A 15,243-nucleotide genomic window follows, 5' to 3' on the forward strand; every position below is an offset into this window, starting at 1 on the left:
ACCCTTTCGTACCTTTCTCTTCATTATTAGCTCACATTGTTTTCTTTTTTCTTCCTCATCTCACCTTGCCAATCTCACTCATTTTCTATCTCTCTTTAGTCTTTCCTTTTTTCTCTTTCTCTTTCTCTTTCTCATCATCTTATGTCATTCTACGTCTAGTAATTCAACTTTTTTTCCATTTATCTTCCTGATTCAATTGACAATCAACACAGAATCAAAGCCAAAACTTGATTTATATCTTGATAGCTTAATCAATGCGCAACAATTAAAGAGCCAATCGAATGTCTCAACAGCAGAACATAATGATTTATTCAATCGTTGCCAGTTCACACCTTAAATTATATACTAAATGATTGGAATTAAATTCTCCTTTTAATTATCTTTACCTTAATGATTGCGAATAATTCAATCAATTTGAAATTATTAAGAAACAAGTCAAAGCTATTTTTATATTACACTTCCCGCTTTATACATTTTAATTTATTACTTATTATAACAATTTAACTCAATGAAACAAAATAATGATTGTTAGATTTGCATTAACATGAATTATTGAAATTACTTTTGATTATAACTAATCATCAATTGTTAATTGTCAATTTTAAGTTTAAACCTTTGCAATGATCACACTTTGTTACAATCAATCAATCGATCGATCGTTTATCTTACGTTAATTGTGTAGTTAAATGACAATCACAGTTGCTACCTATTTAAACGGTTTACTCCTCTGTCAATTTAAACTGAACACTGAATCATTATTATTACCTGATATTGTAGTTGAACATTTAAATTGCCCTTTTACTTTTCTTATACTACGATTTTGTACTAATCAATGGTTATTGCAATAAATTGATTGTAATAATAAAACTTATACCATTTGATTAACTTTTACATTCATGTTGATCTTGAACTTTCCTTTTGTTTCAAAATAAACGCTGATACCAACAGTAATACAACCGTGGAAAGTTAATTAGTCAAATTAATCGCTGATTAATGAGATATTTTGAGCTTTCGAGCAAAGACTTTGACGATGCACCAAGAGATGTCTCTTGGTGCCTTCAGTTGTATGCTCCATCTGGTTTCATATCGAGTTACTATTTGAATGATCGAAAATGTTTAAAACTTTTTCAAAGCAAAAGTTTCTAATTATTATCGTGGTTATGGACTTGGGAAACTGATGTTTCGCTCGAAAAATCGAAACAAATGAAATTGATAACATGAGGTTAGGATTTCACTGAGGTGAAATGATTTTGGTTTCATAAAGATTTTCAAAGATGAACAATGAAACATAGAAAATTTTATATTTCTTTTATGACAATTAATAAATTATTACAAAGATGCACCAGATAAATTGATAATAAAGTGATTCAAATTGTATTAATTGAGACAGAATAATCAGCTGATTTTGTAATCAATTATTAAATCTATCAGGTGTCTCCATCTGTTGTCTGGTTGGGTTTGTGACTTAATTGCGATGAGGTGAAGCGATTAACCTTTTCAACCAATCAATTGTGATAAATTCTGATGGTCGCCTGAGGAGGCGATGGAGTGAATAATGGCGATCTGGAAAGGTCAAAGTTCACCTTACCTGCATTACCATCGTGGGTATTTTGCCTTTTCAATCCTTGGTATTGATAAGAAAAAACTTTTTTGGGTTTACTGTTGAAATTTTGGTTATGATGATGAGAAATTTGCTGAGAATTTTGGAAACAATTTGGACAGTTGATCTTCACAAGTTTACTTGGACCTTTTTCAATTGTCGAATTGGTGAATCGAGGCGGAATCATCAGGTAAGACATTGAAACTGTTTTGGCAGCTTTATCGAAGTACATTCGACTATATTGATTTCCGGCCATTCGGTATAATTTCCGACGTTGAAACATTGGGTCGATTGGCGAAGGTCTAATTACTTGATAAGGGTTAACGAATTTATGATTTGGTGAAACATTCTCACTACAAAAATATAAGAAAATAAGTAAATTATTTTGCTAATTGAACATTTCAAGTTTTTCTGTTCTTTAAAGAGTCTAAATTGTTGACAACTTATCGGTAACGTTTATCCTAATCAAAGTGATTAAATAAAATAGAAAAACCTTGAAAACTGTTATCCGGTTTTCATGTTGGCTGAGTAATTTGATTATCAGGGTTAAATTTATATGAAGAAAAATCAAACATTAGTCCACCAAGAGTCTAAACCAATGGATTTAGTTAAAGTTAATCGTACTCACTTGATTATAATTGACTCATCTTGATGATTAACTATTGACATTTCGGGAAATTTAACTTTAATTTGACCAGTTTCTGGTCCGTGTCTCGTTTGCATTGACATTTTCATCGGTGAGAATCGAAATCTTGGTGTCATGTATGATGCTGGTGGTGAATCAACAGAAAAGTTGATAGCACAATTAACTGTCCCAATTAATAATCCAACAATCAATACAATTACAATGAGTCTTGGAAGTGGAACCTGAACAATAAACAAAACGCAGAAAATTACCACGAAAGAAAACAATTTAATTCAGGCTCGGGTCACAATTTACCTTCATTTTTCAATTGATTTTCTATTGTCTTGAAAACACACCAACGGTTAAGGAAAAGAATAAGAATCCCGATGGATTGGAACCATAATTCTGCAATTAAGATGAGCAAAAATTAAATGATTTGATTACTTCCCACCAATAAGTTTAAACTAATTTCTGACTATTTAACATTTAACATAAACTGTTAACTAATCACAATTGATTGAACAAAATTTTACTTGTATTACTGTTGGAACAAGATTGTTAATCATAATTAGTTCTCGAAATCGTTTATCTTTCTCTCCTTCTCTTTTCGTACCTCTTTAGCCCAATTTATGTTGATTGTTGTTCCCTTGATATGTTAATTGTCACTGATAAAGTTATCGATTCAATTTATCATTAACTAAGAAACAATTGATCTTTCAACCAGTTTGTGTTACGCTCGTGTTATTATTGGTTTTTGGTGATACGAATTAAGCTTTCGCATAATATTTGGGACATTCAAAAGTTCAGTCAAAAAGTTAATTGTGATGCTTAAAAAGTTTCTCAATTGTCTACAGAAATCTCCTATTGATTTCATTTTCTATTTTTGATAATTAAAAGCATAGAAATTGTTGACTAAATCTTGGTTTCCATTTCCAAGTACCCATTGAGTACATTTACTGACCAGTGCTGATGTTCATGTCAACTGAGTCTGTTCATCAGTTAATCTTGAACCGTTTCATTTAATTTACAATTCTTGATCTCATGATTAAACGAATTCACCTAAAATAGAAGCTTGATTTTATTCATGCAATTGATCAGATTACAGATTTACCATGAAAAAGTTGCATCGAGTTAATTATCGGCGATAACTATTTGTGAGATTAAATCAGACAACATGATCACAAAACCTGAACAACGATTGTTTGTAAACTAATCAATTAATCCATCAGATTTCGAGAGATTAAAGTTTTGCCCTTGGAACCTTTTGAAAGATTGTCTATCTATCCGATTTTGAGTCTCTCTCCATCTGTTGTCAAATGGAAGCAACAATTTGGATCTTCAATCAGATATCAGTCGATACTTGGGTTTCGATAGTATCGGTTTAGTGTTTTGTGTACGAATGAAAATCTTGTGTTTTTGTATCTTATTAACTGATTGACTGGTTCACTGGACATCGACTATGGACATTTCCCCAAGTTCTACACCGACACCTTCTCGCAAGTCGCGTCGCCGGTCGAATCTTTTCCCTCAGTTCACCCACAACAAGAATAAAGCTCTAGAAGAGAAGATGAAAAATGGCGAACTTGGTATTGGCCGTGAAATCCCAGTTAAACAAGGTTTTCTCTACAAGAAGAGTAAAAAGCCTTTGAACAAGGATTGGAAAAAGAAATGGGTCACAATTAGAGATGGATACCTGACTTATCATTCGACCCTCCAGGATTACCAAAGTGAAGCTCAAGGTAAAAACATTCCCCTTAAACACACAACAGTCAAAATCCCAGGACAGAAACCGAGAGGGTCAAGACCAACACAAGGTAGTAGTGGACCTTCCAGTTTAATTGAATCTACCTCCAGTTATTTAGAAAGTGATCTCAGTAGTCTTCATATATGTTCAGGTAATCAATTGATTCTCACCCATTTTGAGACGAGTCTAATCATGTTGTGTTTCTTTTATTGCTCTTAATTAGCTATAGAAAGTGATAAGCTTTCAGGTACCAATTCCTCTTTCGGAAAGGAATCAACTCATCACAAGAAACGTCATCGTCGAAGTAAAAGCAACAATAAGCAAAACGGTGAAGGTGTTGATGATTCTTATGGTTATGAATTCATCATTGTTTCTCTTGACAATAAACAATGGCATTTCGAAGCATCAAGTTTCGATGAACGAGAAGAATGGGTGACAAAGATCGAGGAAGAGATTTTGAACAGTCTACAGGAAATGGAAAGTGACAAATCTAAATACCGTATTAGTGGTATTTCTGATCGAGCTTCTGTACAAACGATACGTGAGGTTGCCGGAAATTCCCATTGCGTTGATTGCAATAAACCAAGTATGAAGATGATTATTTTACTCTTTTGCTTCGCCAGCAAATAGCTAATCATTTTTACCTTTTGTATCTCTCATCGTTTTTACCATTTTTCTCTCGGTTTAGATCCTGATTGGACTAGTTTCAATTTGGGTGCATTGATATGTATCGAATGCTCTGGAATTCATCGTAATTTAGGAACGCACATATCCCGTGTTCGCTCATTGGATTTAGATGATTGGCCGTGAGTAATTATCTTTTTTATGGATTATCCCTTGTTTTCACAATTTAGCTCATTAAGATGGTTCCTTTGTTGATCAAAAGGTTTCGATATTTTCTCAGAAAACAATCAAATGAATTGTTTTCTTATAGTCAATGGCTCATAGGGAATTGATTATCATTCTTTTATTTTTATATTCATCTTTAGTTTAGTAAAACATGAGTTTCGAGTAGCTTGATTGTGGAAATTAATTTAATTAACACAATCTCCCTTTTTGAACGAGGTGATAGGATCATTGATTTATGAAAATTTCATCTTCAATCGCCTTATGTAACATTCAATAGATTGATTTGGAATCAATCTATTGAATCAATTTAATAATATTGAACCAAGAACAAATAAGTCCATTGAGTGATTTCTTAATTAACTTGACCAACAATTTAACTCTCGTCATGTAAATTTATCCCATTTAACGTTAGTTATTGAAACATTTCAACTCAAGATTTTGATTTTCAAATTAAAGTTGACCAATTTTAAGCCTTGGGACTCAGACGAGAATATCAAATTATTATCTCATTGAACTGTGATATTTTTCGTCTAATCAAATTGAGTTGATTGAATTAATGAATAGAATATTCAAGCAGATTAACTATTAGCCTAATAAGCTTGTTGTCCTCTTACCTGCAAGATTATCTTTTTGTTTCAAGTTTTAAAAATGGAACCTTTTTATCTCAATTTCTGATCAAATAAAATCAATATTTACTTTTCTTCATTCGCCCTCAGGCCTGGACATGTTAGTGTAATGAAATCCTTAGGAAATTCCATAACTAATAGTATTTACGAACATAACATTGGAGGTTTAACCAAGCCAACTGCTTCGTCTTCGAGAGATGAGAAAGAAAGATGGATTCGCAGTAAATACGAAAAGAAAGAGTTTCTTGCTCCATTAGACTCACCTGATAGCATCAAGCAACAACTTTTATACTATATCTCTAACAGCAATGTACCGAGTGTCGCTAAAGTTTTGGCTCATTTACCATCTCCAGATCAAGTAAACTCGCCAATTCAACCATCCGATGGTAAATATCCAATTCACATCGCTGCAACTATTGGATCTCTTGCAATTGTACAATTACTTATCTGGGTAAGTTGTGTAATAATATTGAATCATTGACAAACGATTGAATTGATGAAACTAACCAAGGCTCTCGTGTTTATCATTATTAATAAACTGTTTTCATTTTGTTCTAGCACAATGCTAAAGCAGATGCGATTGACCGTTATGGACAGACAGCTTTATATTATGCCCGATTGAATGGGCATCAAGACATTGCCGATCTTCTCATACAGCATGGTGGCTACTCCACATCACGAAATACTATGAACGGATCGCACATTAAGAGACGTCCAAGGCTCTCGGCTATGGGATCATCAGCGCTAGATGTGTTCGATACACTTCCTGCCAGTATTATTTGACTTTCGTGTACATAATATGCCTCTTGAAAGAGAGTCTTTTCATCTCCCCCGTTATCTTCCAAAACTCCTGTCCATTTTCCAGTTTTCTCAACTTTCTCGTTATCTTTGTACATACACAGAGCTATAATATATACACACACACACACACACACACATTTAAAAGAAGAGGCATTTTGGTTATGCACTCTTTTAAGATTTAGATTATCATTCAACAATTAGATTATTTCCTTTTTATCTGAACAGACACACACACACACACACCACCACCAACCCTTCTTTGTGTGTTGAAATATGATTAAAGAGAACCAGGGAATCTTTTTTAGAGTCATGTAAATATAGTAGATTAGAATTGTTGTTCTGCGATCTCATCCTGAGAAGAGCGAAAGGTTTTTCATTTCAAACAAAAAAGTCCATCAACTAAAATAGGAACAAAACAAAAACAGCAATCGAAACATTCCGAAGGTTATTAACGACAAATTAGTTAATTGATCTGTTGATCTGTCAAAAATAATGACAATTACAATTCATCTTTACCTCTATCACATTAATTTTTTCACTTCTCTTCGTTTTCATCAGATGATCATCAAATCACATCATAATCAACACTCCAGCTTAATTGTTTCACTAATTGTTGAGTATTCGTTGTAAATTTAACAAACATTTTTATCTCATTCCACCTCCGATGTTGGAATACTTTTGTTAATTATCGTCTATTGATTATAATTATTATTTATTGATTAATTTGATTATGAAGGAACAAAAGATGAAGATGAAAAATTTAGATTTACTAAGCAACTATTACTATTTGATCCACTTAATTATATTCAAATCAAATTACAAACAAAAAATGTACCAAAACTAATTACACCAAAGAAATGGGTCTCATTCAAATTAATTAATTAATGATCTGTTGAAAACATCAAACAATTAAGATTACATTCGACTTAATTTATAAATTCTGTAACTTATTATTATTATTAATAATATCTCAGCGCCCAAAGACTGGCTATAAACCATATACATTAATTAAATATCGTTCTTATTTAATTGTAGTTGTTTCACTTTCCTACTGATTGATTCATCTGCTCAATGAAACAGATTAACCAGTAAAGCAACTTTGATTTGATGAAGGCAGTTAACTTTCACTCGATAGATGAATTTGCATAAAAAATCATTTTATTGTTTTATTCATTGCAATAAACGTATTATAAAATGTGCAATTTAGCTGATTCAGTTTGATATCAATGATTAATCAGGTTGAAGTTTCTGATTGTTGCTTTACTTGGGTCAAGATTATCATTAGAATTGATTGTGGTGTATTGAGTGAGACTACATTTTTAATCTACATATACATGTATATAGCTGTAATAGTGAACGAAAAGATCACCTACTGAACTGAGAGTCAATAATTTACAACAATTGTATTGATACATACAGTAAATTCTCGCTTGTTGCATAAAAATGTTCTGTAAGTTCATAGTTAACTCTCAATAAACTATTCACCACCTTGTCTTCTCAAGACTCCAAGAGCTCCATGTTGGAAATGTTACATCGCTGGAAGACCAACACAATTCCATTGGTATGATCACTGTCCCTTCGCTGCTGATCAAGAAGATCAAAGTACCAATGATGACCAAGCTGATACCCCCTACTAATCAAGTCCATCAAACTGGTGATGTGACTGGTTATATTCAAATTGACTGAATTATGCTGATAATTCCCTCCGTTTAATCATGAGGGTGGGGATGTAATGTAAAGTCAACTTTTGGAAAGAGAAACCAAAGGATAAGAAATCCTCTTTCTCATCTCTTTATTTTATTTCTTTTTCTCTTTCGTTTTCTCTTACTTTTTTCTTACTTTTGAAATTAATTTCTCCCTCTTTCTCATCCTACTAATTATTGACTAAAAGTCACTGTCATTGTTGATTTTGATTGTAATAATAATCAATCGGTTTTGGATTTGATCTTTGATCAGAGATGATTCTGATTCTAGAAATTGAATAATTCTTATTATTCTAATGATAATAAAGATTAAGTCCTGGTCAAATTAATATTTGATTTAATTGTTTCCTTTTCAGAATTCAGAATCTCTTATTTGGTTATATTCCCATGGAAGTGAATTAAATTTGATGGTCATATCAACAATTATTAACCTTAATTATTACCTTAATTTACTTAATTAATCAAAATCATTTCATTTAATCATCAACATCATCAATTTACTGGAATTCAAATTTTTCCCATTGAGTTAACACAGAGACTCATCATAATCACCCAACTTTTTGCTTAATCTTTTGATTAGAATTATTGTAAAATGTGAAATAATATTTAACCTACTTGATCAGAGTTTAAACATTAATAAAGGGGTATGTATCACCCAAAATCGACTTTCGTAAAACTTAAAATAAGGTCACAATTCTGATAGAACACATCAAAAAACAATGTTTTGTCTAATCAAAACTTCTCTAAAATGTCCCGTTCGGCCACAATTGCCGTTCTCGAAATATCATCGAAAAACAGTTTAAGCTTCGACGGCAATTGTGACCTTATTTTAAGTTTTACGAAAGTCGATTTTGCGTGATACATACCCCTTTAATATAAAAAGAATTGTAATTTAAATAGTAAATTGTAACAATTAAGGTGACTAATTGTAAAATCCTCAATTAGTAAATCAGTAAATTAGTTAATTAGTTAACTAGAATATTAATCACAATTAAACAATAATGATTAATAAGCAAGTTAAATTAAAGGATTAATATGAATGACAATTTAGTAATTGATAATGGATTCTAAATCTTAATGAAACTAAATTAAATGATTAAATGTTGAATTAAATAAGACGCAATTGATTGATTGTTCAACAAAATGATCCATGATTTTCAACAAGAATAATCAAACTTATATCAGTTTTAAGACTATATGACTAGATGACTTTGACATTATCGTATGACATTGACTTGATCTTCAACTAAATTTAGTGCTTCTATATGTAGTGGTTCATTAATTATAGTAAAGACGAATAAAGTCTCATAAAGACACACTATAAGTACTCACGTAGTAGCTAGAGTCTTAATTTTCATGATAATACTCCATACCATAAGGTATATATATATAAAATTAAAGTAAAAGACATTAGTATGCATATACGAAAACTTCATTTTCCCACAGAGCTCTGTAAAATCAACTTTGAAGCCCTGTATCTCAGGAACTAGATCTTTCCTCAATTCCACACTCGCACATAATATGTAGTTTGACATGAGCTATACACAAAAATTTCAGGTCTCTAAACGTGCGGACCTAATCCGAGTCCAGCCCAATCTCGACACTTTACTATAGTTAATTGAAACTTTCTGGGTGGAAAAGAATCAATCTCGACCCTTTCCAATTGTTAATTGAAACTTTCTGGAGTAAAATTCAATTTCGACCTTTTCAATAGTTAATTGGAACTTTCTGGGTGTAAAAAGTCAATCTCGACCCTTTACTATAGTTAATTGAAACTTTCTGGGTGGAAAAGAATCAATCTCGACCCTTTCAATAGTTGATTAAAACACTTTGGGTGTAAAAACTCATTCTCGCCCTTTGAGATGGTTGTTTGAAACTTTCTGGGTGGAAAGAATCAATCTGACCTTTCCAATAGTTAGTTGAAACTTCTGGGTAAAAACTCAATCTCGACACTACTATAGTTAATTGAAACTTTGGGTGGAAAAGAATCAATCACGACCCTTTACTATAGTTAATTGAAACTTTGGGTAAAAGAATCAATCTCGACCCTTTTCAATAGTTAATTGAAACTTCTAAAAACTCGATCTCTACCCTTGAGATGGTTGTTTGAAACTTTCTGGGTGTAAAGAATCAATCTCGACCCTTTGAGATGGTTGTTTGAAACTTGGGTGAAAAGAATCAATCTCGACCCTTTACTATAGTTAATCGAAACTTTCTGGGTGGAAAGAATCAATCTCGACCCTTTCCAATAGTTAGTTGAAACTTCTGGGTGTAAAACCAATCTCGACACTTTACTATAGTTAATTGAAACTTTTGGGTGAAAGAATAAATCACGACCCTTTACTATAGTTAATTGAAACTTTCTGGGTGTAAAAACTCGATCTCACCTTGAGATGGTTGTTTGAAACTTTCTGGGTTCAAAAGAATCAATCTCGACCCTTTACTATAGTTAATTGAAACTTTTGGGGAAAAGAATCAATCTCGACCCTTTCTATGGTTAATTGAAATTTCTGGTAAAAACTCGATCTCTACCCTTTGAGATGGTTTTGAAACTTTCTGGGTCAAAAGAATCAATCTCGACCCTTTACTATAGTTAATTGAAACTTTGGGTGAAAGAATCAATCACGACCCTTACTATAGTTAATTGAAACTTTGTGCAAAGAATCAATCTCGACCCTTCACTATAGTTAATTGAAACTTTTGTGAAAAGAATCAATCTCGACCCTTTCCAATAGTTAGTTGAAACTTTCTGGTGTAAAACTCAATCTCGACACTTTACTATGTTAATTGAAACTTTGGGTGAAAGAATAAATCACGACCCTTTACTATAGTTAATTGAAACTTCTGCAAAGAATCAATCTCGACCTTTTCAATAGTTAATTAAACACTTTGGGTGTAAAAACTCGATCTCTACCTTTGAGATGGTTGTTTGAAACTTTCTGTAAAACTCGATCTCACCCCTTGAGATGGTTGTTTGAAACTTTCTGTGTAAAAGAATCAATCTCGACCCTTGAGATGGTTGTTTGAAACTTCTGGGTGAAAAAGAATCAATCTCGACCCTTTACTATAGTTAATCGAAACTTTCTGGGTGGAAAGAATCAATCACCCTTTCCAATAGTTAGTTGAAACTTCTGTGTAAACTCAATCTCGACACTTTACTATAGTTAATTGAAACTTTTGGGTGGAAAAGAATAAATCACGACCCTTTACTATAGTTAATTGAAACTTTCTGGGTGTAAAAAACTCGATCTCTACCCTTTGAGATGGTTGTTTGAAACTTTCTGGGTTCAAAAGAATCAATCTCGACCCTTTACTATAGTTAATTGAAACTTTTGGGTGGAAAAGAATCAATCACGACCCTTTACTATAGTTAATTGAAACTTTTGGGTGCAAAAGAATCAATCTCGACCCTTTACTATAGTTAATTGAAACTTTGGGTGGAAAAGAATCAATCTCGACCCTTTCCAATAGTTAGTTGAAACTTTCTGGGTGTAAAAACTCAATCTCGACACTTTACTATAGTTAATTGAAACTTTTGGGTGGAAAAGAATAAATCACGACCCTTTACTATAGTTAATTGAAACTTTCTGGGTGCAAAAGAATCAATCTCGACCCTTTTCAATAGTTAATTAAAACACTTTGGGTGTAAAAAACTCAATCTCGACCCTTTGAGGTGGTTGATTGAAACTTTCTGGGTGAAAAAGAATCAATCTCGACCTTTACTATAGTTAATTGAAACTTTTGGGTGGAAAGAATCAATCTCGACCCTTTCTATGGTTAATTGAACTTGGGTGTAAAAACTGATCTCTACCTTTGAGATGGTTGTTTGAAACTTCTGGGTTCAAAAGAATCAACTCGACCCTTTACTATAGTTAATTGAAACTTTGGGTGGAAAGAATCAATCTCGACCCTTTCTATGGTTAATTGAAACTCTGGGTGTAAAAACTCGATCTCTACCCTTTGAGATGGTTGTTTGAAACTTCTGGGTTCAAAAGAATCAATCTCGACCCTTTACTATAGTTAATTGAAACTTTGGGTGGAAAAGAATCAATCTCGACCCTTTTCTATGGTTAATTGAAACTTTCTGGGTGTAGAAAACTGATCTCACCCTTTGAGATGGTTTTGAAACTTTCTGGGTTCAAAAGAATCAATCTCGACCCTTTACTATAGTTAATTGAAACTTTGGGTGGAAAGAATCAATCACGACCTTTACTATAGTTAATTGAAACTTTTGGGTAAAAGAATCAATCTCGACCTTTACTATAGTTAATTGAAACTTTTGGGTGGAAGAATCAATCTCGACCCTTTCCAATAGTTAGTTGAAACTTTCTGGGTGTAAAAACTCAATCTCGACACTTTACTATAGTTAATTGAAACTTTTGGGTGGAAAAGAATCAATCACGACCCTTTACTATAGTTAATTGAAACTTTCTGGGTGCAAAAGAATCAATCTCGACCCTTTTCAATAGTTAATTGAAACTTTCTGGGTGTAAAAAACTCGATCTCTACCCTTTGAGATGGTTGTTTGAAACTTTCTGGGTGTAAAAGAATCAATCTCGACCCTTTACTATAGTTAATTGAAACTTTCTGGGTAAAAAAGAATCAATCTCGACCCTTTACTATAGTTAATTGAAACTTTCTGCGTGGAAAAGAATCAATCTCGACCCTTTACTTTAGTTAATTATAACTTTCTGGGTGTAAAAAACTCGATCTCTACCCTTTGAGATGGTTGTTTGAAACTTTCTGGGTTCAAAAGAATCAATCTCGACCCTTTACTATAGTTAATTGAAACTTTCTGGGTGAAAAGAATCAATCTCGACCCTTTACAATAGTTAATTGAAACTTTCTGGGTGTAAAAGAATCAATCTCGACCCTTTACTATAGTTAATTGAAACTTTCTGGGTGAAAAAGAATCAATCTCGACCCTTTACTATAGTTAATTAAAACTTTCTGGGTGGAAAAGAATCAATCTCGACCCTTTTCTATGGTTAATTGAAACTTTCTGGGTGTAAAAAACTCGATCTCGACCCCTTGAGGTGGTTGTTTGAAGCTTTCTGGGTGAAAAAGAATCAATCTCGACACTTTACTATAGTTAATTGAAACTTTCTGGGTGGAAAAGAATCAATATCGACCCTTTACTATAGTTAATTAAAACTTTCTGGGTGGAAAAGAATCAATCGCGACCCTTTTCTATGGTTAATTGAAACTTTCTGGGTGTAAAAAACTCGATCTCGACCCTTTGAGGTGGTTGATTGAAACTTTCTGGGTGAAGAGAAAAGTCTTACCTTTCTGCAAATGGATTACGTGATATACTGCAAGGAAGACGGCGATAAATAACTATGGAGCTAAGCATAAAAATATTAATCTTCTTTTTGCATCGAAACTACTACAGGGCGTTAGCGCTAAAAAAACAGATTTGTTTTTGGAATAACGGGTGAATGGAGAGTCGCAGACGCAAATAGATTACATTGTTGGACTCGTCAGGTCTGGGCAATTTTTTTGACATCAAGTTCAAAATCGAACTTCGATAGGCCAAAAGTCCGTTATCTGTTAGGCCAGAGTTGAAAAAAAAGTTTTATGAGACATTTGGGCTAAATTAACCCAGAAAAGATCATAATTGCATCTTAAATGGGATCATGAACGGACTTTTGGCCTACCGAAGTTCGATTTCGAACCTTCGATTTTCGATTTTTTGTAATCTATTTGCGTCTGCGACTCTCCATTCACCCGTTATTCCAAAAACAAATATGTTTTTTAGCGCTAACGCCCTATAGAATCGACATCAACATGATGGATTTGATCACTTTTAATATCTCCAGGATTGAACTGTTAGAGAGAAAAATAATAATAATAATAATGATAAATAGAGAAAATTAATTGAGCGTTGATACTGGTTGAGAGATGGAGTCAGAAAAATGTAGCAATTTATTAATTGCTACATCAAAGAGGAATTGGGTTGTTTGGTTGGAAGTGTGTGGAAGAGTAAAAAAAAGTTAAACTAACCATCATAAGGTTTACATTGTTGTGATGATGATTTCTGAGATGTTGCCTATTTAATGTTGCTGGATCAAAGTAAAGTGACCCACCATGGTGATGGTGGGGATCTAAGGGTGTCGCTGATGAATAAGCCACTGTCCAAATTGGTGGTTTACACGAGGAGGTATTGTGTTGATTTTGTAGTTGCTGTTGTTGGTGGTGGTGAAGTTGATGATGAGAGTGATGATCACGTTGTAAGGTACCAGTGTGTTGAATGTCTAGGTCTATGTTGGCTGGCTATAAACATGATTTTAACGGATTTAAAGTTAACTCTCTGGTCTCTTAGGGATTTGAAATACAGATTAATCAAAAAGAAAGATATCAAACTTTAAGATGAGAATAAGATAAGACACAAATATAAGAAAATCCGAAACAGAGATAAGAAAGAGTTGAATCCAATGATTTAGGAGATAGAGAGATAATGTAGTTGACTTTAGAGATGAAAAAAAAGATGGCTTAGTAACAACAATTAAATTTCCATTTTGACTAATAAAAAAGATTATTTAAAGTTGATGTGATTGACTAGAGAGATGAAGAAGAAAAAATTGTTGTTGTAAGATGAAGATGATGAACACAAAGAGCGAAGAAGTTTGTTGTTTATAATCCAGAAAGAGAATAGAAAATACAAAAAATTCTATTTGATAAGTTTAGAATTTTTCACTTGTTTCCTCTAGCAAATGTAGACAGAGAGAGAGAAAGAATAAATTAATTAGTAGAAAAGAAAAATGTTACTAATTACACGATGAGGGAGAGAGAGAAGAAAATAATTGAGGTAAGAAAAAGAAAAGAAAAAAATTCCAAAAACAGTGAACAAAGAGTTGAGAAAAATTTGTTGCCTGGAGAAGAAAAAATTGCAAATGATAGACAGAACTTCCACTTCCCTTGTAAACCTGATTTTCTCTCTCGCGAGGGAGCAGAGAAACTGCGCCTTCTCTTTCTTTTCTCTTTCTATTCTCACGATTTTCTTTTTTCCCTTTTCCACCCCTAGTAACCATTTTCTTCTATTCTCTTTCTTTTCTTCTCTGTCGCTTTTCTCATTCGCAACTGTAACATTGAGAAAGAGAACAATTTTCTGGTCTTCATCATCTTCGCTACGCTCTCTATCATCCGAAAGGAAGAAAAGTCTTTCCTTTTTTTCTCTCTCTCTCAAAGTTACATCATCTTCTCTTGAAGGATAATCTTTGTCTCTCCCACTTTTGTCTCCTCGAAGAAATGGATTAAAATGGCGAACGGGTTATCAAAAGAATCTTGGTCACTTT

General features: G+C 32.9%; 2 protein-coding genes and 1 long non-coding RNA gene across 3 annotated transcripts in view; 1 reads left to right on the forward strand and 2 right to left on the reverse strand.

The window, feature by feature from the left end:
* Positions 1-1,463: 1,463 nt before the first annotated feature.
* Positions 1,464-2,779, reverse strand: LOC128397677 (uncharacterized). The gene is made up of 3 exons (XM_053358422.1): positions 2,541-2,779; positions 2,229-2,467; positions 1,464-1,953 (listed from the first exon to the last, which is right to left on the reverse strand). The coding sequence occupies exons 1-3, from the start codon at positions 2,544-2,546 to the stop codon at positions 1,506-1,508; spliced, it is 693 nt and encodes a 230-aa protein (XP_053214397.1). The 5' UTR covers positions 2,547-2,779; the 3' UTR covers positions 1,464-1,505.
* A 799-nt stretch (positions 2,780-3,578) lies between these two features.
* LOC128397678 (centaurin-gamma-1A-like) lies at positions 3,579-6,905 on the forward strand. The gene is made up of 5 exons (XM_053358424.1): positions 3,579-4,120; positions 4,193-4,555; positions 4,658-4,775; positions 5,535-5,895; positions 6,003-6,905. The coding sequence occupies exons 1-5, from the start codon at positions 3,685-3,687 to the stop codon at positions 6,225-6,227; spliced, it is 1,503 nt and encodes a 500-aa protein (XP_053214399.1). The 5' UTR covers positions 3,579-3,684; the 3' UTR covers positions 6,228-6,905.
* A 6,814-nt stretch (positions 6,906-13,719) lies between these two features.
* Positions 13,720-15,243, reverse strand: part of LOC128397676 (uncharacterized) — a 2,516-nt gene continuing 992 nt past the window's right edge. The window contains exons 2-3 of the long non-coding RNA XR_008326994.1: positions 13,952-14,654; positions 13,720-13,774 (exon numbers count right to left, since the gene is read on the reverse strand). This is a non-coding gene — a long non-coding RNA (uncharacterized LOC128397676). The remainder of the gene's footprint in view (positions 13,775-13,951; positions 14,655-15,243) is intronic.

Source organism: Panonychus citri, unplaced genomic scaffold (genome assembly GCF_014898815.1).
Source record: "Panonychus citri isolate SS breed McGregor unplaced genomic scaffold, ASM1489881v1 Contig00038, whole genome shotgun sequence".
In the NCBI taxonomy this organism is placed as follows: Eukaryota; Metazoa; Arthropoda; class Arachnida; order Trombidiformes; family Tetranychidae; genus Panonychus; species Panonychus citri.